The 27,846-nt window shown below is 38.6% G+C and overlaps 1 protein-coding gene across 1 annotated transcript in view; it reads left to right on the top strand.

Annotated features, from left to right (window-relative positions):
- The first annotated feature begins 8,812 nt into the window (after positions 1-8,812).
- AGPS (alkylglycerone phosphate synthase) overlaps positions 8,813-27,846 on the top strand; it is a 37,447-nt gene continuing 18,413 nt past the window's right edge. The window contains exons 1-11 of the mRNA XM_009083402.1: positions 8,813-8,896; positions 12,801-12,891; positions 17,114-17,234; positions 17,316-17,390; positions 18,829-18,900; positions 19,776-19,855; positions 20,718-20,798; positions 21,877-22,002; positions 24,016-24,124; positions 24,930-25,057; positions 27,646-27,697. Of these exons, the coding sequence (XP_009081650.1) occupies positions 12,817-12,891; positions 17,114-17,234; positions 17,316-17,390; positions 18,829-18,900; positions 19,776-19,855; positions 20,718-20,798; positions 21,877-22,002; positions 24,016-24,124; positions 24,930-25,057; positions 27,646-27,697 (919 nt within the window). The 5' untranslated portion in view covers positions 8,813-8,896; positions 12,801-12,816. The remainder of the gene's footprint in view (positions 8,897-12,800; positions 12,892-17,113; positions 17,235-17,315; positions 17,391-18,828; positions 18,901-19,775; positions 19,856-20,717; positions 20,799-21,876; positions 22,003-24,015; positions 24,125-24,929; positions 25,058-27,645; positions 27,698-27,846) is intronic.

Below are 27,846 nucleotides of genomic sequence, written 5' to 3'. Positions count from 1 at the left end.
TTAACTTTTTCCTAGCCAAGCTGCAGCCAAAACCTTAGGTGAATTTTTTGATCATTGTACCTGTTGCATCTTTCCCATGGAGTCTGAAATAGTGGCAAAGCTACAGGAAGTACTTTACTAGATTTGGGTGTACTTTCCTCACCTTACATTTCTACTGCAAAGTAGACAACTTACTTTGACCAAAACAACCCTTTGCAGTGCTTTAGGTGTGTGTCTGTGATCACAGAAATTTTTCTGAGCTATTTATCTAATAGTCACTAGAGAGTGACCTCTAGGAACATGGATTTCTTGTTGGTAGTACAAAGGCCAAATGGTTAAGGGTCTTAAACAGACATTATTCATCACCAGCAAGGGGCAGAAGGAGAGTTTGTGGGTTTCATCTAACTGTTCTTGTTTCCAAATGAAAGTGCCTCTGAAGACTAAGCAATGCATTTGCAAATTAATGTGTTTAAAGATTTATAATACACTTTCTAATTTTTAAAATTGTGGCTGTCAAGATGGGAAAATTCCTCGAAAGACATGCAACTCCCTACTTGTCTGAGTATCATAGTATGTTAAGAGGTTGGAATGGACCTTACAGATAATCTAGTCCCAATCCCCTGCCCTGGGCAGGAACACCTCCCACCAGACCAGGATGCTCAAGGCCTCATCCAACCTGGCTTTGAACACTGCCAGGGTTGGGGCAGCCACTGCTTCTCTGGGAAACTTATGCCAGTGTCTCACCACCCTCACAGGAAAAAACTTTTTCCTAATATATAATCTAAATTTCCCTTCTTTCAATTTATCCCCATTACTCCTTGTCCTATCACTGCAGTTCCTAACAAAGAATCCCTCCCTGGGTCCCCTGTAGCCCCTTCAGATACTGGAAGGTTGCTATGAGATTCCCATATAACCCTCTCTTCTCGAGTCACAGGTGGGAGAGCTCCAGGGGAAATCTTCAGATACTGGAAGGTTGCTATGAGATTCCCATATAACCCTCTCTTCTCGAGTCACAGGTGGGAGAGCTCCAGGGGAAATCTTAGGAAGGAGTGATGAACTATAGGAGAGATGTGATTTCTTAGTGGCCTTCCTGGCTTGAATTTAGTATTTTGAGTGTTGCATGGGAAGATGGGCATCAACAGTTACAGTGTGTGTTGAAGCCTTAACAGGATAGGCACAATGAAAAACTTGGTAAAAAAATTGAGCTTGAAGAAGAACTCTTCCCTGAAATTACTTTTTCTGAACTTTTATGTTATGCTTTTGACTCTTGTTGGCTGGTTAGGAGTAAGCTCACTTTGCTGGTGAGATCTGAGTTAAAAACTTACTTAATCTTCAAAATAACTGTATGTACATGAAATGTTGAGCTTGTAACTCTTTGAAAATAGTCAGGTGCTACAGCTCCCTAGACCACAGTTGTACAAGAGTACCTGTTAGGTATGCTAGGAAGCAAGAGTGTCTCAGAGGTGGAGCATGCACTGGTGTTCATCTTGTCAAAATAACTTGTATTGTAACACTCAAATCAAATTTTTAACAATTTGGGCTTTGTTATAAGGGGCAATTGATTTAGTTTAACTAAAAGTTGACTCAGTAGCTGGAAGGCTTAAATTTTTTTCCTGTCCTGGAGCAAAAGAAATCAGGACAGGATCTCCTGATTATCCTATCTCTTTGTGGAGAAGCTGCTTTCCTGTGGGATGAAGAGGCTTATGAATATCTTTCGGTCATTATGGGCATACTGTTACTCATGGTAAACTAAGGGACGAGTGTGCAGCCAGCTGACTGCTCTGTATGGAGTTCACAGCCAGGTCGTTCAGGGTAATGTGTTCATGTCACCGTAGCTTCATAGAGACTCTTGCAATTCTTGCTGTAGTTTCTGGTAGCAATTGTGACTTTATTAAGCACCAGCATGAATTAACTCCTGAAGAATTGGTACCACGTGAATTTAACAAGTAATATCAAAGAGTCTTCATGTCTTACCCCCAGTACTCAGACTTTACTCTTTAGACAACAGTGTTTAAGCAACACTTGATGCTTAACTGTATCCTGGTATAGCTTGACTTCTGAGCTTAAGGTGCTGTAAACTTGGGGCAAAGAAGGGGAAGGGCTGGTCCCTCTAGAGAGTCTTCAGGAATCAGAGTAGTAAGAGCCCATTGCGTGGAGTAAGGAGTGCCAGTTCTGTGATTGCATCAAAGCAATTAATTGTTAGTCAAGGTTAATACTTGAAGTAGAGGAACAGGTGAAGGAGATTCTTATATGGAAATGTTAACCTGATTAAAAAGTGTCACAATCTGATGGCAAATGTGACTTCATATACAACAGCAATTCCTGTCTGACATCTAGCTTTAAGTAGTTGTATATTAGGCAGATGAAATGTAAGAAATCTGTAATAATTTAAGTAATATAATACTTATTTTTAGATCATTTGATATCACATAAGCCAAACTGGATGTATTAATCAGTTAAATTTTATGAGAAAAAAACCTAGATAAAGCTGTAAAGTATGTTTAGTGTGTAACATTTAATATGGATTATTATATGAAGACAAGTAGCAGCTCACAGCAAAAACTGAAAGAATTTTGTACATCAGCTTCTTGACATCTACTGAGATATGGATTGTTACAACAAGAAAATGAATGTGTATATATAGCTGTTTATTTAAACCTGATGTGTTTATTTAAACTGAATAGAATTAGAATAATCTGTTAATGCAACAGACTAGGGTAATTACTTGGACTAGAAGCTACTTTGAGCTGAAGTAAAGTAAGGAGATCAATAGTGTAACAGTTGCAGCTGACTAGACTTTTCTGAAGTATTACTGTACCTCTTGGTAGAAAACAAATACTATGGAGTATTAAAAATCAATTACAGGCTAAATGTGATGGACAAGCATAATAATACCCATGTAGTGTTGTTATATCCAAAACTGGGCTGTTGTGTGCAAAGTCTTCAGGCCAATAAGTTTTCTTCAGCAGTTATCTGATGTGTTTGCTACAGAGCATGCTACAAATTCTCTATGAAATATGTAAAACAGTGATGTTCAGGAACTGAATTTACTTTGTTTGCACAGATGAGTGTCAGATAATTGATTCTTTCATTAAATTGTTTCTTTTAAGGTAGCAAAACAGATTTCCTGGTTTTGCAAATTATCTGAAAGTACTTCTCAAAGGACTGATCTCTAGTGTTTGAAAAATCTTTAAGTGCTGCTTCATTTACTGCCATGTGTGTGCATTTTTGTAGTAGAGCAAGTCTCCTCAAAAGTAAAAATGAAACTGGTATCAACTGAAGTAGTAGGTGGAATAGAGGTTGCTTCTAGTAAAGTGTCCTGTTGCATGAGAATCATCATTTGGCTAAGAGTGTACTGAGAAGCCTGGTTGTAATGTTTTGGCTTTCCTCAATCTTTAATTTGCTCTGGTTGACTTAAGCTTTCTATGAAAGAACACTAGAGAAACACCAGTTTCCTTATTCCTTGGGGCTTTATTATTAGGTGGTGAAATGTAAAGTAATGAAATAGTCAAGGCTAGGAAGGTTTGTCAGGAGAGTGTACACTTGTTTTATCAGAATAGTTTAAAAAAGCACACTGCTTTTTATACTTAAACCCTTAAAGTCTTATACTTAAAATCTTGTTGTCTGTGTTTGCTGCTTACTGTAGATTTAAACTGTAAATATGAACCCAGGTTTGTGTTGTCATACCAGGTATCTAGCAAACAGAATAGCAGCTGAATTGCTGTATGTGCAGCTGCAAGGGCTTAGCAGAAAGTGTGTGCTATAGAACCTGCATGTGTCTAAGGTTATAAAACAGATGTTATTTGACTTCAGACTTGAGAATGATTATATTAGGTTTGCTTCAGGGAAGATCCTCCAAGAGGGAAAAAGTACACGAATGACAAACACAGCAGATATTCCCTGCCTGCCACATGGCATTCGTCTCCAGATAAATTATGCTTTCACAAAGCAGTTCTTGAAGCAATTCCTTGGGCTCCATTCTCTTTCTTTATTCCAGACACCTGATACTAATTTACTACTGGCTTCAAAAACACTCTGCTGTGTTGCTTACTTGGTTGACAAATGTGGCTGTATAATGCAAACTGAGAGACAGCTCCAGAGGAGATCACTCACTCTCTCTCTCGTGGTATCACCTGGGGAAAGCATTCCAAATTTCCAGGTGGTGGGCTGAGTTGGTAACCAGGGTGTCCAGCTGAGGTGGGCTTTGAGGAGTTGCTCTTTGGGTAATGTCATGTTGTAACCCCTTAGCACCGTGATACTGCCTCGGTATTACTGCACCTATGCACTGAGTTTTGCAAGAATTTTATAACCTGCAAGGCTTTATTACATAAGGCAAGTACTGGTGCTTAAGCCCATGTGGTAGCTCTTAAAACTGCCACTTGTTACTAATTTCCAAGAATCTGCTGGTTCCTCCATCATGCAACAGAAGTGCCTGTGAGTATTACATGTAAATATCATTTTAATGCTGAGCATCTGCATGGTGATTGAATTGAAAATGTCAGTGCTTATTTCAAGGAAAATCTTAGAGTCATAGAATTTTAGGGGGTAGAATGGACCTTACAGATCATCTAGTCCCAACCCCCTGCCCTGGGCAGGGACACCTCCCACCAGACCAGGTTGCTCAAGGCCTCATTCAACCTGGCTTTGAACACTGCCAGGGCTGGAGAATCCACTCCTTCCCTGAGCAACCTGTGCCAGTGTCTCACCACACTCACAGGAAAAAACATCTTAATATCTAGCCTGAATTTCCCCTGTTTCAATTTGAACCCATTACCCCTTGTCCTATCAGTGCAGTTCCTAACACAGAGTCACTCTCTGGCTCCCTTGTAGACCTTTCAGATACTCATAGGCTACTATGAGGTCTCCATGCAACCTTCTCTTCTCCAGGCTGAACAGCTCCAACTCCCTCAGCCTGTCTTCATAGGGGAGATGCTCCAGTCTTCTTATCAACTTCATGGCCTCCTCTAGGCTTGCTCCAACAGTTCCATGTCCTTCTTATGCTGAGGGCGCTAGAACTGCGTGCAGTATTCCAGGTGGGGTTTCAGGAGAGCAGAAGGGGAGAATCACCTCCCTTGACCTGCTGCCACACTCCGTTGGATGCAGCCTAGGATTCAGTTGGTTTCTGGGCTGTGAGCGCACAGTGAAGCTCATGGTGAGCTTCTTGCTCCACCTGTCTCATTTATCCAGCTGGATTGAGCGCACTTTCACCTTCCTTATCCAAAGAAGTACTGGATTCCTGTGGGACACCCTGTGCTTGTCTTTTAGTTTCCTAGGGAGAGATAAGAACTTCTTTAGCCAGTTACTGTTCTGGTGACTAAAACTGGAGATTTGGGCAGTGCTGGCAGGCAGAGTTTTGTTGCAAATCATGTAGGACCGAGCGCCTCTGCCTGCCCAGCTGAGTGGATGCTTTGAGAGCACTAGTTCATCTGGTGGGCCAGGGACCACCCTCCTGCCCCGCTGGGCTGGGCATGCTGTCACCTTGTGAGCTTCCACCCGCTTTGTAGCCGCTGTAATGGTCATTTGAGGTGTTAATGTATTGCCTTGTGCTGTGATCTGAACAGTGGCCTGCCCTGTGTCTCCTTGATTATTCTGTAGTCAGCTTTCCAGAAAAATGTGCAAAATGCTTGACTTGTTGAATAATTATTTTGCTGTAAAAATCCTTATTGTATTGAGTCAAACTAGTATTTCATTGTTAGGCATTGTAATGAAAGTGAAATATTCAAATTCACTTAAACTAGTCACACTGTTTTAATCTCTTATTGTCAGTGTTTCCATGGTAACTTGTTTTTGTTCAGGTTTTCTCCTTCAGGCAATATAATGTCATGTTTGTATATATTAAAAAGGTTAAACAAGGTTTGCTTTATACTACTTCATACATTTCTGTAGTGAATTTCTGTCTTTTAAATTAGGAGACAAGAAAGCACTGGTAATTTTCTGCTATTTCTGGCTAAAATTTTCCATGTTTCTGTCAAAAATGTGAGAATTAGTGAGCTAGGAAGATAGGAAAGGTGTTGGCTTTAAATAAGACCATTCAGTTACAATACAGAGCTGAATAACATTTAGTTTCAAGTGAGAATAGTATCAAATGTTGATGTGAGTCTTCTCATCAACAGCTGTTTGGGAAGCTGTTTGAGCCGTCCTGAAATTTTGTTTATTAATATCAAGTCTGTTCTGACTTTACAGGATTCATCAAACTATAGAGATCAGGTATGTTGAAGTACTACATTTAGTCAGCAGAGGGAGAAATCTTGTCTTGAGGAGGAATACAGTGATGGGAATTTCAGTTTAAATTTCAGTTTAGTTTAAAAAAATCAAATCAAATAAATGCCGTTTGAGTTGGCAGATTCTGTCAGCTTGTTCTTGGCTGGGAACAGCTCCACTGTGAACGACTTAGTGTCTTTTTGAAACTTTTTATAAATATCTGCAGTATTTATAAATATGCATATATAGAACTAAGGGTCAAAATAGGCAAGACTGCATAACGTGCAAAGAACCCTTTCTCAGACTGTCAGGGCAGCACAAACAGGACAAGGTGCATGAGTGGAATGATGTGGTACATGAGTGGATTGTTGCCCTTTCCTGAGTGAAAGCTACATGTGTAAAGATCAAGTCTGTTGAGAGAGAAGGCAGCCAGTGGGACTTCTGTCTCTGGAGAGCTGTGTGCTCAAACAGGTTCATTTTAGCTGAAATGTTAGAATTAATTGCTTAGTATGGGAGAACAACCTGAACTGGCTATTTCACAAAGCTGTATAAAGCCATGGTGGTACTCAGTAGCTGATGAAGTTTGCTTTGAGTGCTGGATTTGTCAAAGGTTTGTTGAAATGTCTGAGTCAAACAGTTGTAATTGAACACATGACCATGGCTTTTCCCCATTTGATTAAGACATTGCATACAGGCAGTTTGAAGAAAATCAATTTTGTTTAAGCCAAGTCTATTTAATTACAACACTGACAGTATGTCAGCAGCCTGTGTTAATATTATCTTTGTAATGAAGGCTTTTGGTAATCAATCATCACAGTAATCTTGCACCTACTGCTGGAGCTGGAAGTGGCTTGAGGCAGTGCTTTCTCTGAATCCCAAGGTCTTTTTGAAATGGTCACCGCTGGTTATCTTACTCTTCTATTATACAGTCAAAAAGCAAGATATATTTTGTATATAGGACAGGGAGGTAAATTAGCTGTTGTCAGACAACTTTGAGATGCATTTCTATTAACTAAAATTCAGTTTTTAGATTAGTACTTCATTTGTAATGTAAAATAAATGGCAAACTTTTAAAGCAAAGTTAGATTAATGTGCAGTTACTGTGTATTTCTTAAGTCTTAAATATGTTTACACTGATATACTTCTGATGACTTTATCACAGTTAAGAGACCCTCTGTTTTGATATGGTTGTGCTTAAGATAGTTCAATTTTGTGCTTGTATTTTGGTAATTATGGGGTTGATTTTTAGTTATTCACTTTCTTATGGAATTGTATTTGGTATGTTATTCCTGTGGTTCTTGGGATTTCATTGGGTTTGACTTTCCAAAGTGTTTTCAATCCAAATGTCTCAAAGTGTCTCATGAAATGAATATTAATGCAGTGGGATCGCGGTAATGATGACAAACAACTACAGTCATTATTCTCTGTCAAGAAAATAGTTTTAAATGCTAAATCTTTTTGATTCTGAAAATATTCAGATATTACCTATTTGTATGTTAGTACTTATGCATAGACTTAAAAATAAGCATCTTTCAAACATTACTCTTGTTGATTGGAGAATATTAGCATATCACCAGTGGTTTATTCCTCTCTCTCTACACAGAAGAGAAATAAACACAAAAGAAGAGAATACAGTCACAACAATCCCCTGCTGTGCTACAGGCTGGGAGAAAAGTGGCTAGAAAGCTGCCCAGTGGAAGAGAACCTGGGGGTGCTGGTCAACAGTGGCTGAACATGAGCCAGCAGTGTGACCAGGTGGCCAGGAAGGCCAATGGCCTCCTCTCCTGTGTCAGAAATAGCATGACCAGCAGGACTAGGGAAGTGATTGTCCCCCTGTACTCAGCACTGGTGAGGTCACACCTCGAGTGACTGTGTGTCCAGTTCTGGGCCCCTCACTGCAACAAAGATATTGAGGTGCTGAAGTGTGTCCAGAGAAAGGCAACAAAGCTGGTGAAAGGTCTAGAGAGTCATGGAGCAGCTGATGGAGCTGAGGGTGTATAGCCTGGAGTAAAGGAGGCTCAGGGGAGACCTTATCATTCTGTACAACTACCTGAAAGGAGGTTGTAGCAAGGTTGGGGTCGGCCTCTTCTCCAAAGCAACTAGCGACAGAACAAGAGGAAATGGCGTCAAGCTGCACCAGAGGAGGTTCAGATTGAATATCAGGAAGAATTTTTCACTGAAAGGGTGGTCATGCATTGGAACAGGCTGCCCAGGGAGGTGGTGGAGTCACCATTCCTGAAAGTGTTCAAGAAATGGCTGGATGTGGCACTTAGTACTGTGGTTTAGCTGACATGGTGGTGTTAGGTCAAAGGTTGGGCATGGTGATCCTGGAGGTCGTTTCCAGCCTTAATGATTCTATGATTCTTTACAATGTGCATTGACTTCAACTGGTTGTTTTTATAGAGTAGCTGGTCTTTCAAGTCACAGGATGCATGCTGAAGGACTAGTTAGTGGTTGTGGCTTCAGAATTTCTTTTAGCTGTAAGCTATACAGTTTTGATACATACTAGTTTTCTTGAATTGCTCTCTGATAAGACTTTTTTTTTTTTTTTTGCAAAACCATATAACTGCAAATCATTTTGGGTCTACAGTATGCTAATGCTCTCACATATTTTTTTCCCTTTAAGGCAAGAACTTTTGAAGTGGAATGGATGGGGATATAATGACTCCAAATTCATCTTCAATAAGAAGGGGCAAGCAGAATTCACAGGAAAAAGGTAAGTTGCAAATTTATGTAACTGGAGTATCTTATTTAGTAGTTTCTTTGAAAATATTTTAAAAGCTGCATAGTTCTGTTAATGCAAAGAATCCTGCATCTCATGGAATAGGTTATTAGTTGTTCTGCATTTTACAAGTTAATTGAAGCCTATACACAGTAATCTAATGTAGTAAAATAGACTGTGTAGCTTATTGACAGGTTCATTAAAAGTGTTGTAAAGACAAATTAACATGAGTCTTGTCTGTAACTTGATATACTGTGTGTGTTAAACCTTTCTTGGAGAACGGAATCAAACTGAGAATCTGCACTGTATTCTAAAGCTTTAGATAACATGCAGCAGGTTAATGCAGTTTTGAGACTATCTTGAGCATCAACTAGTTCCTTTATGAAGCTTCCAATTTACTTTGGGTTTCTTAACCATTGTGCGTGGAGCTACTTTGTCCTCTGAACTTAAAACCTGATTTCCAGTTGTATGTTTTGTAGTGGCACCACTTCTGATTGATTGCCCGCTAACCCTTTCTGCAGCAAACTTGTTTTTCTGAGAAATTTCTTTTTTTTTTTTGGAGAAATGACATTAAAATTAAGTCTAGTTGGGTATCTCTTAATTTTGTTCCAAAGGAATTTAAACCTGTCACTTAATGTCTTACTTATTTCCAGGGGTTTTTTTCTGCCTGAGTGGAAAGTAGTCTTGTACTCTCTTCCCTGGTTTAAAAAAAAACCACTTTCCATAAGACTAAAGAAAAAGAATGGGGAGGATAAATCAATTTGCAATAAGTCCTGTCCTTGATAAAAATTCCTTCCTGGTCTTTGTGTAAACTAGCATAAACTAGCTTGAGACAAAGCTGCAAAAACCTAACTGAAATGCTGGGCACTTCAGGTGCTATTTTCTTGATTTTCAGGCCCAAATTAAAATGCAAAGCCTTGTCTTAGGTAGTTCACTGTATAATATTTAGGGAGATGCTGCACAGAAAATCAATGCACACTATGTAGAAGAAAAGAAGATAAAGGTCAGGGCTTGACTTTTTTTTTTTTTTTTTGTTCTCAGGAGGAAGCTTCATGATTGCTTGAGTGCTATGTGACTGATGAGTACTAGTCACTGCTCTAGAATGGGAAAATCATGCTTTTTGTCCCCCATGTACATTCTTTCTCTCAGAGAGATACTAAAAATGCCTTGTTGGGCCATGCAAGTATAGTTTCTATGGAGTAGTTTGTTGCAGTGACAAAAGGAAAGTGTTTGATGTGAAAATAGGAAAATGTGCAGAGGTATTGTAGATGCCTCATCCTTTCAGTGCGCATTTACAGATCTGTTGTCCATAAATTTGTCTAATAATCTCCAGTCTTCTCATACTGTTTGCCTACACATCCTGTGGCAGCAAGTTCCAGGTTGCTGTTGTGTATAGTACTTGTGTTTTGAACCAAATATCCCCTACTGTGTTGCAAGAGCTGGTGAATGATAGTTCTTCAGCCTATCTACTACATTATTGATTTTATGAGGCTCTATTATATCCTCTCTTCCACTTTCTCTCCATGCTTGAGGAGTCCTGGGCTCTTTAGTCTCTGCATGTAAGACCCCTTGGTGTTTACAGCAGCTATTCTATCAGCCCTCTCTATCTCCACTAGGTCTTTTTGAAGACAGGGACAAAAGCTGCATGCAGCACTTGAGGTATGGGTAAAACAGTGTTCTACAGAGCAGCAAAAAGAGATTAACTATCTTCCTTCTTATACCTGCCCAGTTGATGCATAGCACTGTTGGCTGCTGTGCTGTTTTGTCAGTGAAGATGCCATGATTTTTTTCTGCACTGATTACCAGTGTGATTCTGCAAAATATGCAAGTAATGCATTTTTTTGTGATTATTTTTTGAGGCTTTTGCATTTGTCTTATCTTTCATCTTCTTTCGTCTGCTCAGGTTTTTTCAGGTCTTGACTTCCAATCAGTGTAGTATCTGTCTCCCCAAAAGACCTTAATGTTCTTCACCTAGTTGGAGAGTCCACTGCTGAATCCAGATCACTGCTGAAAGCATTAAGTAGAACTGGTCGCAATACCAGTGTGTGGCAAGTTGCACTGCTGAGTCTGTCTTGGACAGTGGTCAAACTCTGCCCTTTGCTTCTTAACTTAGCTTTCAGCGTGTTGAAGAAACTTTCCTTCACTACTGTAGCAATGTTATTTTCTTAAATAACTTTTGGGGAGCACACCTGTGGAAGTGTAAGGGAGTGTGGAATTTCATGTTCATTGCATCCCCTTTATTCACTTTGTTTTTACACCCTGATAGAACTTCAAAGATCAGTGAAACAGGATTTCCCTTTATGAAAGCCATGTTGACTTTCTTTATGGACTATGCTTTTCCATGTGTCAAATGAACTTTTTATTATAGACTCTGCCATCTCACCAGAGATACTTGCAGGTCTGAGCAACTAAACCTGCTTTTTAGAGTGTGTTTGTGTGTGTGGCAGGGGGAAGTCTTTTGGTGGACTTCTTGAACCATCAACATATACATACTAAGCTTGCTCCCTGAGCCATCATGCATTGCACTCTGTGCAGTAAACTCACTAACTCCTCCTTGGCTGTGACTTCTGTCTGTGTCTTGACTTAAAAGTTTGGGGTTTTCTGATAGTTTGGTTTGTCCTTGAGTAAGTGATTAAGGTTCCCCTTGCAAAGTTGTTATAGTGATAGGTTGGCAATACCAAGAATTAGGTCTGGAGAAGAAAATACACTGAGTTGACTTGGGTCTCAACCTTCCGTGTAAAGTCCTGATGCAGATGCATTAAACTTTCATTGCTTATTGCACTTTCCTTTTCGTAGAATTCACGTAACTTTCATATGGGTATATTGAAACAGTAACAGCTATCACAGGAGGAATGACTGAACACTGTCTTGCATGCTGAAAAGTCTAGCTTGAGTTGAGATAACGTTCTAGCCTTTTGTCTCTAGGAGTAAAGTAGGGTTTTCTAGCAGTAGGAGAGCTGGGAGGTAGGTGAGGAAACAAAAGGAATTGATCTTTCTGTGAAATTAGTGACTTAATTGTGGAATTGGTTGCAACAACCTTGAAGGACAGGGTCATAACTGGATTAACAGTGACTGAAAAATCTTAGAAGGAAGACCCATTTGGCCCAATGCAGTGACCCAGGTGAAGACTATGGTAAGAATTCTCAGCTGGTGAAAGCTCTTAATACCAAAGGAAGATCTCTTTGCTCTTTTCCTCTGACTTGTTAATACATAAACATGCACAAGGTGTGTCTATGTATACAATTAATGGCAGTAGTTTCTAGATGTTTAACTGTGTCCCAGGCCATATGTGTTGTCACATGTGGTGCACATGGTCGCAAACAGCTCCTCTGTCCCTTGTATCTAAGTCTGCATTTGTCAAATAGCTAAAGCTCTTGACAAAAAGAGTTTGTGCTGGAAATAATTTTACATTGTTTGATGGATTCTGTTGCACTTTGATGATGAAGGAGGAATCTTTAACATTGTCTTTTTTTTTTTCTTGAAAACATAAGGGGTACTGAGATGCGTTTGTGTGTCTGAGACTGCTGTTTACATTGCCATGTGTCTGTACATGCATGTCCCCTGTCTGTAAATGGCATGTAAACTGTGATGCTGCTGAAAGGGAGTAGTTCTTTCTTAAAAGTGGTGGGATGGGATATCTATAGCCTTATGACACAACTCCCAAAGCTAAGTGATACCAAAGATGTGTACGACTGATTTGATTCTGTGTGAAGTACAGAACAGTTAAATATGATGAAATGTGCAGTTGCATGAAAACTAAATGTGAAGAACCTTTGCAGGCCTGTAGGTAAAGAATTTGATTTAGAACTTCTGTTTGTGCATACATAGAATGGAAAGAAGTGTATCTGACATACATTCTTTTAATTTAAAATGACCCTATGTAATATTGACTTTTCAGGTACAGATTAGGTGGTATGGTATTACCAACTTTTAAGGAATGGATAGAAAAAACCTTTGGAGCAAGTCTGGAGCACAAAACTACCTCTAGAGTAAGTAAATAGCTGAACCAGTTCCTTTGAACATTAGTCTTGGTGATAATCAAGACCACAGTGTTAAAGAAGATTCAGCTGTTGCACATAATTGATGTAAATACAGTGTATTAATGCCTCTGCGTTTGTGAAAAAAATATTTGATGTAGAGCTATTATGTGAAATCTTTCATGCCTTAGCATGACTCGTGGTTTTAGGTTAACTGGTAGTACATTTATTGGAATGAAAGGTTCCAACACAGGGAGTTTTTGTCCTTGTTTATGGCTTGTGTTTCAAGACTGTAGAAACTTAGCCTAGAGGGAGTTGTTTATGCAACTTCAGTGTTGTTCATGATAACAAAGAAAATACGGGGAAGTTAAATTGTGATGTGTTTTCAGTGTATTTAAAGGTATCAAAGTTCTTATTTGACAGTAATTTTTTTTTTTACGTGCCTGGATGCTGGAAAGTATCTATTGGAATACTCAGGATTTGAACTGAATGTTTTGAGGACAATAACACATTGGGTTTTATAAATTATACGTATTTTGCCTTTTAGACAGAGTACCTTATGTCAGAGTCAGAAGACCTGACTCCCTTCTAACAAGAATTCCTTTTAAGCTTTGAATTCCTAACTAGAGCAGTATTGGGAGCTGGCTGTGCTTGTTCAGTGACTGTGGCAACCCTGCTTTGAATAACAGTTGTACCCATTTCTTGAATGAGTTTGAGATTGCATTTCCTTTGAAGCAGATAATCTCATAGGGCCTGAAAACGTTTCTTCAGTCTTCTCAAGACATTCTTTCATCTGCTGTGACTTACAGGATCTCCATCTGCTAATATAATTTGACCAGGGTTGTTCTTAACTGGTGGCTGCTTTAACTCATTGTGAACAGAGGTCTTGAGAGCTGTTCCTGCATGTAGAGGAAATATAGAGCAAAGCAGAGTTGAAGGACAAGTACAGATTTTGGAATAGTATCCTGATTTTACAGTATGTCTTGCAAACCAGCTCCTCAGGATATCTCCCAGCAATGTTGAAAGCTTTTCTGTTATGCTATGTCACTCTGGTTCTGATGGTCTTGTGATCTGAAACAGGCTGACTACATTGTTACAGACTAGGACTCTTTGGAGTCTCCAGCATATATCTGGGTGTTTCATAGCCAGTCTCAAGTACTGCTGCAGGTCCCTCATTTTCATGTCTGTCAGCTCTTAGTTTATATTTCAGGTTGTCATGCTGCGTTGGATTTTCACCTTCTGCTATCATCCAAGCATGAAGAAACTAGTATAGGAACAGCAGTAGGAGAGGGATCTCTTGGTTCATTTGTCTTTCTATCCCATCTCTTCAGACCTCTATCATATAAGACTGGAGGGTTCCCTGTTGCATGTGACTGTTATAATTAACAACAGTAAATGTACCTGCTTCCATGATGCTGAAGGCCTGTTGATGTTTTTTCTTTCAGACAAGACTTCCTTTCAGACACAGACAGCAGTTTAGACCTAGTTCACATAGTCTTCCTGCCTAGCCTTTCAGTGCACAAATCTTCAAATATTTCAGTCCCTGGAGGATAAATAAGGGTATATTTTTGTTTGCCAGTACATGTAAGCTTTTTATGGACAAATACTAACTTTTTAATCTTGAAGGAAAAAAAATCTAAAGAATTAAAAAACTTGTGGAAAAGAGATAAAAATCAAGACACTTGAAACCATCTGCAAGGAATTGTTACAGCTTTAAGTATTTTATGACCCTGTTACAGAGAACAAAGATCTTCACTTGCAATGATATGAAATAGTTCTGTCTATGGAAATCCATGAAGAAATCAAAGTTTAAAATATAAAGTGTAAGCACAGCTAGCAAGGGTTTGTCTTAAAAGAAGTGGTTTAAAGATCTTTGTTTCCTATTTGTTTGTTTCTCGTATTTCCCAGGTTTCTGCCAGAGCTCTGTTCTTTGGGTTAGCAGACAGCATTGTGCAAATATGCATTAGTAGCAGAAGAGTAAGAGCAGCAATCCAAGACTTGTCTTCCCCTGTGCTTATTGTGACTGGCTGCTAAAATTATGGTCTCTCAGTAGTGGTGTAGCCTCTCACCTAACAACACCTAATTTCAGCTTTGTGTTTGTATGTGACAAGGTGAATATAGTGGAGGGAAAAGCCTTTTCTCACCTGTTGGACACCTTATGTCGATAAGTACAACATTATCCTTAAAGCAAGTCAGGACAGCACATATCCTCTTCCAGAAGTCAAATAATTGTTAAAGCTGTCTTTTCATTACCTCATGTGTCCCATATGAAGATTCTAAACCAAACATTTGGCTATACTTTTGAACCCCTAAATGATGTTAGCTGTCAGTAATGAGCATCTCATGCAGCTATTTCTTTCTGAATTACCTCTGTATGTAGCCTTAATTTCCGCATAACCTTACACAATTGCTTGTAGGTTAGATACTGGTAGGCGAGTTCCATCACTGTGGATCTTTAAACTACCTGAAAACTTTCCTGTTGGTTGAAATCTTCCCTTCTTCAGCTCTTACAGCTTTGAGGCTCAGCACATTCAGAATAGACTGCTGCTGTTGTGGTAGATGGGAGATTACTCATCTCCAATTTTCTTCCTGTTGGCTTGTTAACTTGGTGATTTTCTTCTAAGATTTTGTCTTAAGACACATTGGCAAAAAGTATCAGGTGTTCTGGAGGTTATGTAGGGCAAATATAGGTAAAACTCTGTTCCAGGAAAGAAAACTGAGATATGTGAGTATACTTTTTACAGAAGGCAAACTTCAGAAGATGAAAGAAAAGTGAATTCCATGTTGTTGTTCTGTCTTTATACTTGTCAAGAAGCAAAAGTAAAGCTTGTCCAAGAAATGTCCAAGTTCCTTTGGCTCTGTGGAACATTTGTGCAAAATACTTTCTGTGATAGGGCTGTGAGCCAGCTCTTTCTGGCATCTTCAGGCAACCTGTAGTCTTTCCTGATGGCTTTATGACAAAAGTGCAAGCTCCTTCTTTTTGAGTTGCTATCAGTTAATTTGCCGGCAAGGATTTCATGACAGAAGTATGAAAGCACTGCACTGTTTTAAGTAATCTTTGTGCAAATCCTGTTTTTTTTAAAAAATGTATTCAAAATAAAAGATGAGATAGTAAAGTCTTCCATGTCTGCTCTCAGACTTGAGGGAATTTGTTAACAGGAAATAAGATTCTTGACCAATGTTTTCTTTTGAAATAGAACTTGGAGTCAAGAAGTTAGTTTTTAGTCATAAGACAAGCTTTGTCTCTAATTGAAGAACTCTTGTAATTTTTTTATTTGCTCCGTTTTTAAGGGGGGGAAAAAAACCCTGGGTTTTTTTGAACCTTCAAAGCACATAAAAACATTAAACTTCATGTCTAAGAAGATGCTTTTTTAACTGGATCCTGTAAAGAATCCTCATTCTCTAAGTGGCTTAAAAAAGTTGACACATGGACTGCATTTTTGTGTCCAATAACCTAATGTGGACTTCAGAAAAGAGAGTTAAGTGGCTAGGTCTGCACTGTGAGTACCAGAAAAACTTTGAGTACTAGAAAAGACACCTGTTGTAAGGAGCTGAGAGAATGGGTCATTAAAAAACCTTAAGCAGGACTTCTCCCTTGTGACTCCACATGGATTTTAACAAGTCTTTAAGTGTGGGTTTTGCTTGAAGCATACCAGTTAGGTTGTATCAGTCAAACTTAGTTTTGCCTTGCATTGGACTTCCGATTAGGCTGTGGTCAGATTTGGGTTTAACTTGCAGTAGATGACAGGAGGAAGGGAAGTGGGTTAATGGAAACAGAGCTGTAAGTAGAAGAATTTGAAGAATGTGTAGTGACTTTAGTAGGTATTTCTTTGTATTAGAGGAAGAATTTATAGTCAAAAAGGAAATTTGACCTTCAATATCTACCTGTTTATCAACAGGAGAGTCTTAGTTCTGTTCAGGCAGCTGTTTTTCCTGAGTCTTGGGAAGCCTTAGAAAGGGTATTTTGTTCAGTATGCACCTGTAAGCTAGTGTGTTTCTCTAAACTTATTAGGAGGAAGAAAGGTAAGAATGTGCTACTGAAGTAAAACTTCCTACTAGGTAGAATAAGTTGGATCAGTGGTTGAAGATGTGGAGGAGACCTGATGTCTTTTCTGGTCTTGAATAGTTGTGTTTGGGTATCAGTTAGTGTTAGCCTGTTTTTATTATTTTTTGTTGCACAGAAATGCTGTACAAGTGAACTTATCTTTAATGAACTTCTTTTCTTGTGTTGTAGGCATCCTTAAATGTTAATGATGTACCTCCATCCATTGTAAATGAAGAATTTCTTCAGGATCTTAGAGCCACTAAAATCTCCTATTCCCAGGATGCAGAAGATAGGGTATTCAGAGCTCATGGTAAGAGAACTTCATTTATGTAACTGTGTGGCTTTGGATTCTTCCTTGTTTGAACTTGCTAACTTATTGTTTGTATTTCAGGTCACTGCCTACATGAGATATTTGTACTCAGGGAAGGAATGTTTAAGCGAATTCCTGATATAGTTGTATGGCCTGGTAAGCTTTAATTGTCTCACTCTCCCTTCTGATCTGGGAGGCCATTGTTTAGTAAACTCCTGTTCCTTCTTGTCATGGGGCAGCTCTCTCTTGCTTCACTGACTTCACTCATCTTTACAGAAAATAAAGGAATTTTTCTCATGAATGGTAATCATGATTGTTTAACATCTGGAGTGCAGGTTGTGTCTGTGAAATACCATATTTTTTGTGGGGAAGTCAAATTTATTATTAAATATAGCTGAAGTTTCTGTTGACATCTGCATTCATGACTTAAGTAATCACAGTATAATGTGAACTTCTATGTCCACCAAGAGTAGTTGTCTAAATAGCAGTGTAAGTTTTGGGTTTTAAAGGCATACATGATGGTAGAAAGGTAGTGAAATGTTTGTATTAAAGGACTTTGTTTTGTGACATGATGTACTTTAGTAAAAAAAAAAATGACACCTGTAACTCCAATCAGAACACTTTACAAAGGATCATTGACTTGAAGAAAGTGGAGTGCAATCTGTGTACGGGTTAGGCCTGCTTTAAACACAGTAATAACTGATGCCATTGCAGATAACATGTAGCAGAAATATTCTTGTTTCGGTCAGTAATAAGGATATAAATACTCTTTTCTTTTTTTTTTTTTTTTTTTTTGACTTAAGTTGTATCTCTGGTCACTGGGAACTGCTTCCATGTGCCTTGGTACTTATGTGACAGCACTGGTAACTATGAACAGTACTTGCCACAGCTTGTATTTTGTGTAGCTCCAAAAGCAGCTGAAACAAAGTGATTGACTCCTTTATTTAAAACTGCTCTGTATGGTAAGAGCAAAGTAGCCAGAGTTTGCTCATTCTCTGCTGTTGGTACAAACTCATGTATGTACTATATTTGATCTCTTTTTTGATCCTTTTACTTGCCTGTGCACAAGCATTTCTGCCTCCCTCTTTGACCAGATGCAGAATGCATTCTGAAAAACTATATTTCACCAGTAACTCTACTTCTGAAACTTAATGTCAACCAGGAAGAAAAAGCTGTGTTGTTCAGCTCTCAGAAGAGGCTTATTTCTCATTTAAAATAAATTGAACAGCCTGTTTTCAATAAAAGCTTTAAACTTGATTTGTTCTCCAAGATACCTTGATGAATTGTTAAGTGTTTGGTAGCCCATCTTGCCCTGAGAATTTGCTGGAGGTCTCAATCCACGAGTAGAGCAAGAGACTAAGACTGTAATTAGCACTTCAAATGTAAAGTTGTTTGAGGTCTAAACTTTACTCTGTAACTCAGATACTTCTGAGCCCAGCTCTTATTTATTCTATTATTTATTCTTATTCTAACTTTGAAATGTATTCCTTGCTGGTGTCAGAAAAGGAGCTGCTGCTTATTCAGATTGCAGGATTTAGTGCTAAGCACAAATAACAGTACTAAGCACAAATCCTGTCTGTTTGGACTCTTTCAGTTTGCCATGAAGATGTAGTTAAAATTGTGGAATTAGCCTGCAAACACAATCTCTGCATAATACCATTTGGTGGTAAGTGTTGTGAAATCTCATCTCTGTTTAAGGTTATTAGTGAAAATGTATTCTACTTCAATTTAAATGTGTTCTTAGTAATATATTGTACCAATAATTCAAGAGTTAGATTTTTTTAGTAGTATTTTAAATGTCTTAATTTTTTTAATGATCTTGAAGTATTAAAAGCAGCTATATTCATTTAATGGAAGGCATTAAAAGTATGTCAACACCTTGAATATTGACTGTATGAAGATTGGCCATATGAAGCTGAAATGTACCTCTGTGACTTGGAAATCTAGGAAATAAGTCAAGAGATTGATGTATCTGTATTAGATTTACCAAAGTTTTGGATGCATTACTTGTGCTCTGTTCCCACAACATGTATCAATTTTTTTTGCTGTGCTGTTGAAGCTCAGAGTTTCAGGGAGGATTGTGGCCAAACACTGTACTGCAAAATTGTTCTGATTTCCTTTTGGACATTGTTCAGTTTGAAAGTTAGAGACTGCGGTAGCAAGGGTTTTTCAGGATGTGTTCCAGGCACAGAGTACAGGTAAAGGCCTATATAATCTGTGTCCCCTCAGCCTAAAGAATTTCTAAAGGACTTCAGGTTTTTATTTGTGGATGCTTTTCCCCTTGAGCCTGCTGAAGTAGGGTTATGATCTACCTTGTTTTGACATAAAGCTCAGGGATCATAGGATGTTGGCTTATTCTGTAAGAAGGTTTTCATCAAGAACTCTTATTTCTGTGGGATACATCTGTATGGTTTACTTGGTATTTGCTTATCCTTTAGGATTATAGCCCTTGTAGGAAGGGCATTTACTATTTGAGAAGATGAGTGTGTCACTTGAAGACATGAGAATTTTATGATCAAAGTATCATTCCCATATTTGCAGGAGGGACAAGTGTCTCTAGTGCCCTTGAATGTCCTGAAGAAGAAAAAAGAACAATTGTGTCTCTGGATACATCACAAATGGTTTGTCTCTCTTAATGTTTTATTTTATTTTTTTCAAATTATTCTACATTTACTTTGGTGATCACTAGAGAATGACATTATTTGCTTTGCCAGAATAAGGTAAGGATGGAAATACTTATGTACCATGCATGATGAAATTGGTACTCCTGGTATTTTTCCGATGTTAGCCAAGTACTACTTTATATGACCTGTGTGTATTTAATAAGTAAAAAGTTACAGTTAAGCCTTCTTATAGCAGCTTTAATTGAAAATTGGAGGAAGCTACTATTCTTTTGTATTGGAACTCATATCTCAAGTTAAATGAAAGGCTAAGAGGAAGTTGTTATTGCAAATTTCACTAGTTTTTGCAGACATTAAATTACTTAAAGCAGAAGTTGGTAAGGTGACCTAATATCGATAAATCAACCTGAAGGATAAACTTTCAAGAAATAACTCTATTTTTTTTTGCGCAGATAACACCTTGAGAATGTAAAGCTCATAGTATTATGGCAGTCTAGAAATGAAGCTCTGTAAAATTTATTGCTGGTTTTCATTTTCCATTATGAAAGAGATTTACACTTTTAAAATGATAGCTTTGTGGCTACATGGTAATGAGATGGTTCAGAAACAGTTCTGTATCTTTGATGTAAGGCTCTTCTGCCTCTGAGTACCTGCTGAGCTTAGTAACTCCTTTAGCCTTGAAGGTAGGACCTGGTTTTTGGTATTCCCTCCCTGGTAGAGGGAACGAGGAGGCTCAGCTTCCACTGCAGTAATAACTGGAGTGGTATTAATAGTAAATTGTATGACCAAGTATGTTGATCCTATAGCATTAGAGATAGAATTCTTAAACACTGATTCTTAGTTTTGATTGGCTTTTCAACAGAATCGGATTCTCTGGATAGATGAGAAGAACTTAACAGCTTGTGTGGAAGCTGGCATTGTTGGACAAGATCTGGAAAAACAGGTATTTTTATCTGGTTAAGTGTCTAGTGTGTTTTCATATTTTTCTTAGATGTTCCTCATGTCTTGTCCAAATCATTGAATTCTAGGTTAATTCTTGTGTTTTCACACTGCTGGTGTGGTAAACATTATATTCATTGGCTAAGAACCAACCCTTCCCTAATATATGACCATATATATGAAACATAAAAAGTCAGAAGTTCCTCTGGTATAATAGAGAACCATGAGATAGAAGAATCTCCATAGACAGTACATAGATGTGACTTGCAGTCTTTTAAAGTTAGAACTGCCTTGTACAGCAGAACATAGTTAATGATCTATATAAAGATGTATAGCACGTATAACGCATGTCCAATGTGATTGTTATCAGTTGGTCAGTGCAAATCGAGTATCTCAACACCAAATGCATTAATGCAGTTGTCACTTAATGTGAGGCTACTTGGGCTTTCATTCTTGCTGTCCAGCAGCTTTGGTGATGTGATTCTGAGGGCATCTAGTCAACCTCAGGTGCTGTGCAGATGGCAAAGCCAAGCTAATACAGAAACCCGAGAAACAAATGACTATTTAATGTACAGGAATTGTCTGATCTGCATCACAAGTAGTTGACAACATTGCATACAGGAAGCCTAAGCAGATGGCTGTATATTAAAACATATCTCTCCTTGAGAGAATTAAGTACAGGCAATTTGCTCACATTTTCTGCAGACCTGCTGCATATCGCATTAGGACAGAAAGAACAAGAGATTAAGTGCCTTGTTTATTGGCAGCATTTGTGCAAAGTTGGCAGTTACTTAGTTACAATTTTTCCGTATGTATTTGAATTTATACCTTCTTTTGAACAATTGAGGTCTTAGTTTTACAGTATGGGGGAGGAGTATTACAGGGTGATATTTAGCACAGCATATGCACAGTAGAAGCAAGATCAATTTACATTTCATGTACATATTAAAGATAAAATTTGTGCTTGAAGAAATGTGTGTGTGGTCAGGATACTTATTTAAAAACAAAACAAATATAGAATATTGAATTTGGAGTACTAAGCCAATGCAGGCTCTGTAGGATGTATTTTTTCTTTCCTTTAGCTTGCTGAAAGTGGCTTCTGTACAGGCCATGAACCAGACTCCATGGAGTTCAGCTCACTAGGAGGATGGGTAGCAACGCGAGCATCAGGCATGAAAAAAAACATCTATGGAAACATTGAAGACCTGGTAAATAGTTCTAATAATTTTTCTAATTGTTCTGTTTGGAGATTTAGCTTTTATAATGACTTACAATGACAGAAAGAAAGAGTAAATTGTGGTTCTTTGTGTGATACAGTTTTGACATCACATCTTGACTGAGATGCTTGTTTGCTTGCTTTTAGTATTGGTACTAATAATCGTTATCACTGATTGAAAAGTCATTTTCGTTTTGGTACTCCCTAGCTTAAGGAATTGTTACTGTGTCATTATTTTGGTGCTGTCTTCACTTTTGTGCTCTACTAATCCAATGTAATAATCCTGTCAAACATTTACAGTGAGTCTGGAATTCCCATGTTCTCTCCTACCTGTTGTGTATTCCTGCAGATGTGTAGTTGGACTATATAACTCTTGACAGGAAGCTAACTCTTTCCACCTTCCTACATCCCCCTAGGCTAGTAGTTTCTTTCAAATCACTAGACCAATCTAACTGACCGTGTGGATGCACAATGGCAAAATTTAATGCCACCACATGGTCTGTAGGAACCCTGAGGAAGGAAGTAATGGACTAGGAAGGGCAGTATTCTACTCTTGAATCTGTTTTAAGCGTTAAAATAGTTTGTCTTTTTATTAACTCAGGTAACTTTTTAGTTTTAAGCACACTTGTTGATTTTAAAGTGCACCTTTTCTGTTCTAACAAATATATTGAAGATAAATCATCCCTGCTCAGACTTTGCCTGCCTTTTTGCTTACACCTTTCTCTCATAGTTTGAACAATAACCCTTCCACACATGAATTTTTTCCTTGCTCTAGACAGTGTGTTCCAGTCACCTCAGGCTTTTTCATCAGCTTGTAGTTCAGACATGTTTGTTCTGTACACAGATGTGACACTTCTGTCAGCAGCTGAGCTTGGCAGGAACTACACAGTTTTTATTCAGTTAATCTGGCTGAACTAAAACTACTAGCACTTAGTGTCATCATTCCCCTGCTGCCTGAAGTGTTACTGAATGGTATAGTTTTGCTTGTACTGGGAGTTGTGAAGCAGAAGGCTTTGCTATTATGGAAACTTAACTTCAGGCTAAAACAGCTTCTGAAATTTTCATTAGGAGGAAATAAGATCGAAAATGGATTCAGAACAGTTCATGAGTTTGGAAATGGCAGAGTGAGAATGTTTCAGGGAAGTGTTTACTTTCCAAGGAAACTTTATATCTTGAAGCAGTTTGTTATATAAGCTGCCTAAAATCCACTCACTGCAGAATCAGTGGTTCATAAATTGCATATAATGAAAATTACTTAGCTACCTGGGCTTGAAAGTTTTAAAGCCATTAGTTGAAATTCAGACATTTTGCTTCATTTAAAGGTGTCACTAAAAAAACCCCTGAAACTCCACCTTTCCCTGGCATAAAATAATTGAATAAGGGATTAAACCCCTCACATCTGGACTCTATTTGTGTGCATGAATAAAGCTGGAAGCAATGACACTGAAAACCTCCTAGCCCTACATATGTGTCGGTCTTCTGGCAGATTTGATACTGATAATCTCTTTCACGAAGCTTGTTTCTCTCTTTCCTCCTAATAGAAACATTTCTGTACCAATCAATGACACTGAATCGTATTAGCTTTATCAAGCAGCAGTTCTAAAGCCAAACTTAAGCAGAATTTAACCCCTCACATTTTACCTCTGAAGTACTATATCTATATAATTTTTTTTTTTCTGGGTTAGAATCCTGGTATTTGTGAAGTTCTGTCTACACTGAGAAGCAAAATAGTTTTAGCTGGTATTGCCTTCATGCAGCCAACAGCTGAGACAATTTGTCGTAGAACTGGAAATAATCTGTTGTGTGGAGAAACTGGGCTGTGCTAAAAATAATTGTTGGTAACAGTCCTCAGGTTATCCCAAGCATTCTTGGAACTGCCTACAGAATGTCTAAAGTGTACAGAGCTGAACTGTGTGAAGCTTGAAGTGTTTTGTAGAAAATAAAGATAATAAAACCCCCTGTGATTAATACTAGTAATTATAGTCATTGCATATTGTTTAAACAGGTGATTCATATAAAAATGGTAACTCCTAGAGGGATAGTAGAAAAAAACTGTCAAGTACCTCGCATGTCAACAGGACCTGATATCCATCACTTCATTATGGGATCTGAAGGTATAAACACAGTAATTTCATATACTGCAGCCTGGAGAAGAGAAGGTTGTGTGGAGACATAGTAGCCTATCAGTATCTGAAGGGGCTCCAGGGGAGCCAGAGAGGGATTCTTTGTTAGGAACTGCAGTGATAGGACAAGGGGTAACAGGTTCAAATTGAAGGAGGGGAAATTTAGGCTAGATATTAGGAAAAAGGTTTCTCCTATGAGGGTGGTGAGACTGGCACAGGTTGCCCAGGGAAAAGTAGTGGCTGCCCCAACCCTGTCAATGTTCAGAGCCAGGTTGGATGAGGCCTTGAGCAACCTGGTCTGGTGGGAGGTATCCCTGCTCATGGCAGGGGGTTAGGATTAGATGATTTGTAAGGTCCATTCCAACCCCTGAAATTCTATGATTTGATGATTTTGTGATTAATTCAGCTTCTGAAATGGCTTGATGATTTGAGCATCTTTATTTCTGTGACTTCTGGTGTGTTGGTGGGTGGCATTGTGCAGACATGAATTTCTTGTGTTAGGATAATACATTGAGACCTTAATTAGGACTGAAATGAAATGGCTTTTAACAGTGCTTTAAACAGACCTGTGGAGTAAGCCCACAAGTCTAGTAACAAACATCATGATTTAGAGGATATCTTGTAAGAATTCAGCATGTATTCATCAGGAATAAATGACCTACTACTGCAAACTGAATTTTTAGGATTTCTGATTTATGTTAACTTATACCATCCTGGTAAACAGTTGTTAAGTTGGGTAACTTGCAAGAAGTTAGTCTGGAAACATTTTGCTCAATTTTCTCTTTTTTTCCTGAAGGAACTCTTGGAGTGGTTACTGAAGTGACAATAAAGATTCGCCCAGTCCCTGAATACCAGAAGTATGGCTCTGTGGTCTTCCCCAACTTTGAACGAGGGGTGGCCTGCTTAAGGGAAGTGGCAAAGCAGGTAAAGAAAAGCTGCATGTTGACTTCATTCCAGGACACAGATTGTAGCGGTAGGGGTGTGTTGATGCTCTGGTATTTCTAGCAATTGATAACCAAGAATCTGAGATAGGAAGCTCATAAGCATGTCCATCAAGCTTTTGGAAATTATGCAGTTGAGGATTGAGCGTGTTATGAGTTTGCTTGATATTCTGAGCCAAATTGTGGACGTGCCTTTTAAAGACTTGTTTCAGTGGGAGTTATTTGCATATTGCATTACAAAAAATTTGGCTTTGCATCTCTTTCAACTGAGAGCTTTACGCTGAGATTAATTAGGACTTTGCGAAAGGAACCAGTATTTAAAGAAATTAAGTTGCAGCATACAAGTAAAAGGCAGGTGAATTTATGGCTCTGAAGTGACAAAGGAACAAAAGGAATGCAATGGAAGGATCCAGCCTGTGTTTAGAAATCACTTCCTGGTGACGAGCACAGTGACAAGTTCAGGTGAGATGGATATTTCAAGGTGGAATTGTGCTTACTCTGTAGTATTTAAATAGAGAATAGTGCAGTCAGATGGTTTCAGGTAGTGAAGCTCATACATGGGTATACAAATTCTGTCATGCATTTCCTCAAGACTGTGCTTCCAAACAAATCTGACACTGGCTAGCCTCTTTCTTCACTGACTAACATTTCTTTGCTCTGTGCAAAACATATCAAATTGTATATATGAATGGCAGAATGTACCCTGAATTGGGGGAGTAATTTCAGAAATGTTTTAATTGATGCCAAACTAAACACAGCTTTACATTTTTTCCAGTGATTGGTCTAAATTAATGGCTTAATGTTCCAAGCCAGATGTTCAAACTGGTATGTGAATGACATGTATATGCTAGTCAGCAGCACTTGCCAGTTTTTTTCTGTCGTGCTTCTACTGCTAGTGCTTGTTCTTCCTGTTAAAGGTACCCAAGCAGACTTTTTTGGAATGCTTAATCATATGGCTGATCAACATTTTAAATCATTTAGGGAACCAGAAGAGGGGGGAAAAGAAAAGGCACTATTAGCCACTTGGTGTTGCTCCATTTCCAAGCTTCTGTTGCTGCTGCTGCTGTTTTATTGCTTACTTGAGCCTGAACTACTTATTCTTCTCTTCTGTTGCATCAATCTTGGTAGTAGTTACAATGATTGCTATCTGATAAGCTGTTTCTTTTCTATGTCAGTCCTCTTTAATGTAAGAATAGTCAACCTGCAGGTTGTGGGTGGGTTGGTCTCATTTAAAACCATTCATCTGGCTGCCTTCTGTCAACCTGCCTGGTGAGCTATCTTAGGTCTTCATGCTCTTTCTTCTTGTTGTGTGACCAAGCATATGTTAGTGATGTTATGGAGGGTGAACATGTTAAATGAAGTGAAAGAGGAGTACTTCCATATCCATGTGATTAGGTGATGACTAGCCTAAAATTTTACACTTTGTCATATTCTTCTGGCCATACATTTCAGTATGGCTGGACGTGACCATCACAGATTATATGCTGTAGGCATATGCATGATCAGAATCATAGAATCAACCAGGTTGGAAAAGACCTCAAAGATCATTGAGTCCAACTCCAGTTTACCTGATTGAAGGTAGCTGTTCTTACTGCTTTTCACATTTCTTTACAGTGTGAAATCTAGATCAGACCCAGGTATGGATTTTAACTGCAGTCTGATTACAGAGCATTAGTGTACTGGGTCTAGCCAGGATGGAGTTAACTTTCTGCATAGCAACCAATGTGGTGTTAGCTTTTGTACTTGTGACCAAAACAGTGTCACACCAGTGTTCTAGCTATTGCTGAACAGTGTGTACACAGTGTCAAGGCTTTCTCTGTTTCTCACTCTCTTCCCACCTGCAAGTATGTTGGGAGCAGGCAAGGGGCTGGGAGGGAACACAGCTGGGACAGCTGACCCAAATTGACCAAAGACAAATACCATGTAAGATCACAGAAATAAAACTGGAGGGAGGAGTTTCTCGGGGCTTGCCATTGCTTGAAGAGTGGCTGGATAGTGGTCAGCTGATGGTAGTTGATTGCTTGTTTGCATTGCACTTTTGTGGGTTTTCTCCCATTTTGGTTACCAAGGTGTCTTCATCTCAACCCAAGAGTTTTCCCACTTTTGCCCTCCTGATTTTTTCCCTGTCCCACTGTATGGGTAGTTAAGTGAGCAGCTGTGTAGTGCTTAGCTGCCTGCCAGGGTTAGCTCTCAATAATTAGACTTTTCCAGTGGATTTGTAATATATGTGTATCTTTGATTACATAGCATCATAAGCTTGATATACTAATCAAGTTTGGTATCTTTAGTGCATGTGCCAATTTAGAAAAACACTCACTACTTGAAGGTCAATGATTTTTGGACTATTCCAAAGTTGGCTTGAGGTTAAACTGAAAATTAAATGCATTATGTCTAGACATACCTAAGAGATAGTTATCCCTTTTCAAAGATGGTGATGGCAGAGAGGTCTCTGGGATCAAAAGATCTGTGCTTTTCTTGAGTGAAAACTTGATTCTAATGAATTTTAAAAACAGCAATGTACATAATCTTTTTATTCTTCCTCCCTCTCGTTCCCCTACCTTTGCCTCCAAGAGATGTGCTCCTGCATCAATTCGCCTTGTGGACAATGCACAGTTTCAGTTTGGTAAGTATGTAGATCTTCTGTTTCCAAGGGGTTTGATTATTAGTAGCTTAAGTCTGTTTTAGGTGATAAATCTTTTTCTCAAAACTAGATAAAGGAGGCATGGAACCTGAAATTCAAACTCCAAATAAAGCTATAATTGTAGTTTCAGA

Source organism: Acanthisitta chloris, unplaced genomic scaffold, assembly GCF_000695815.1.
Source record: "Acanthisitta chloris isolate BGI_N310 unplaced genomic scaffold, ASM69581v1 scaffold4861, whole genome shotgun sequence".
Taxonomy (NCBI): Eukaryota; Metazoa; Chordata; class Aves; order Passeriformes; family Acanthisittidae; genus Acanthisitta; species Acanthisitta chloris.
This window is presented reverse-complemented; position numbering and strand designations above follow the sequence as displayed.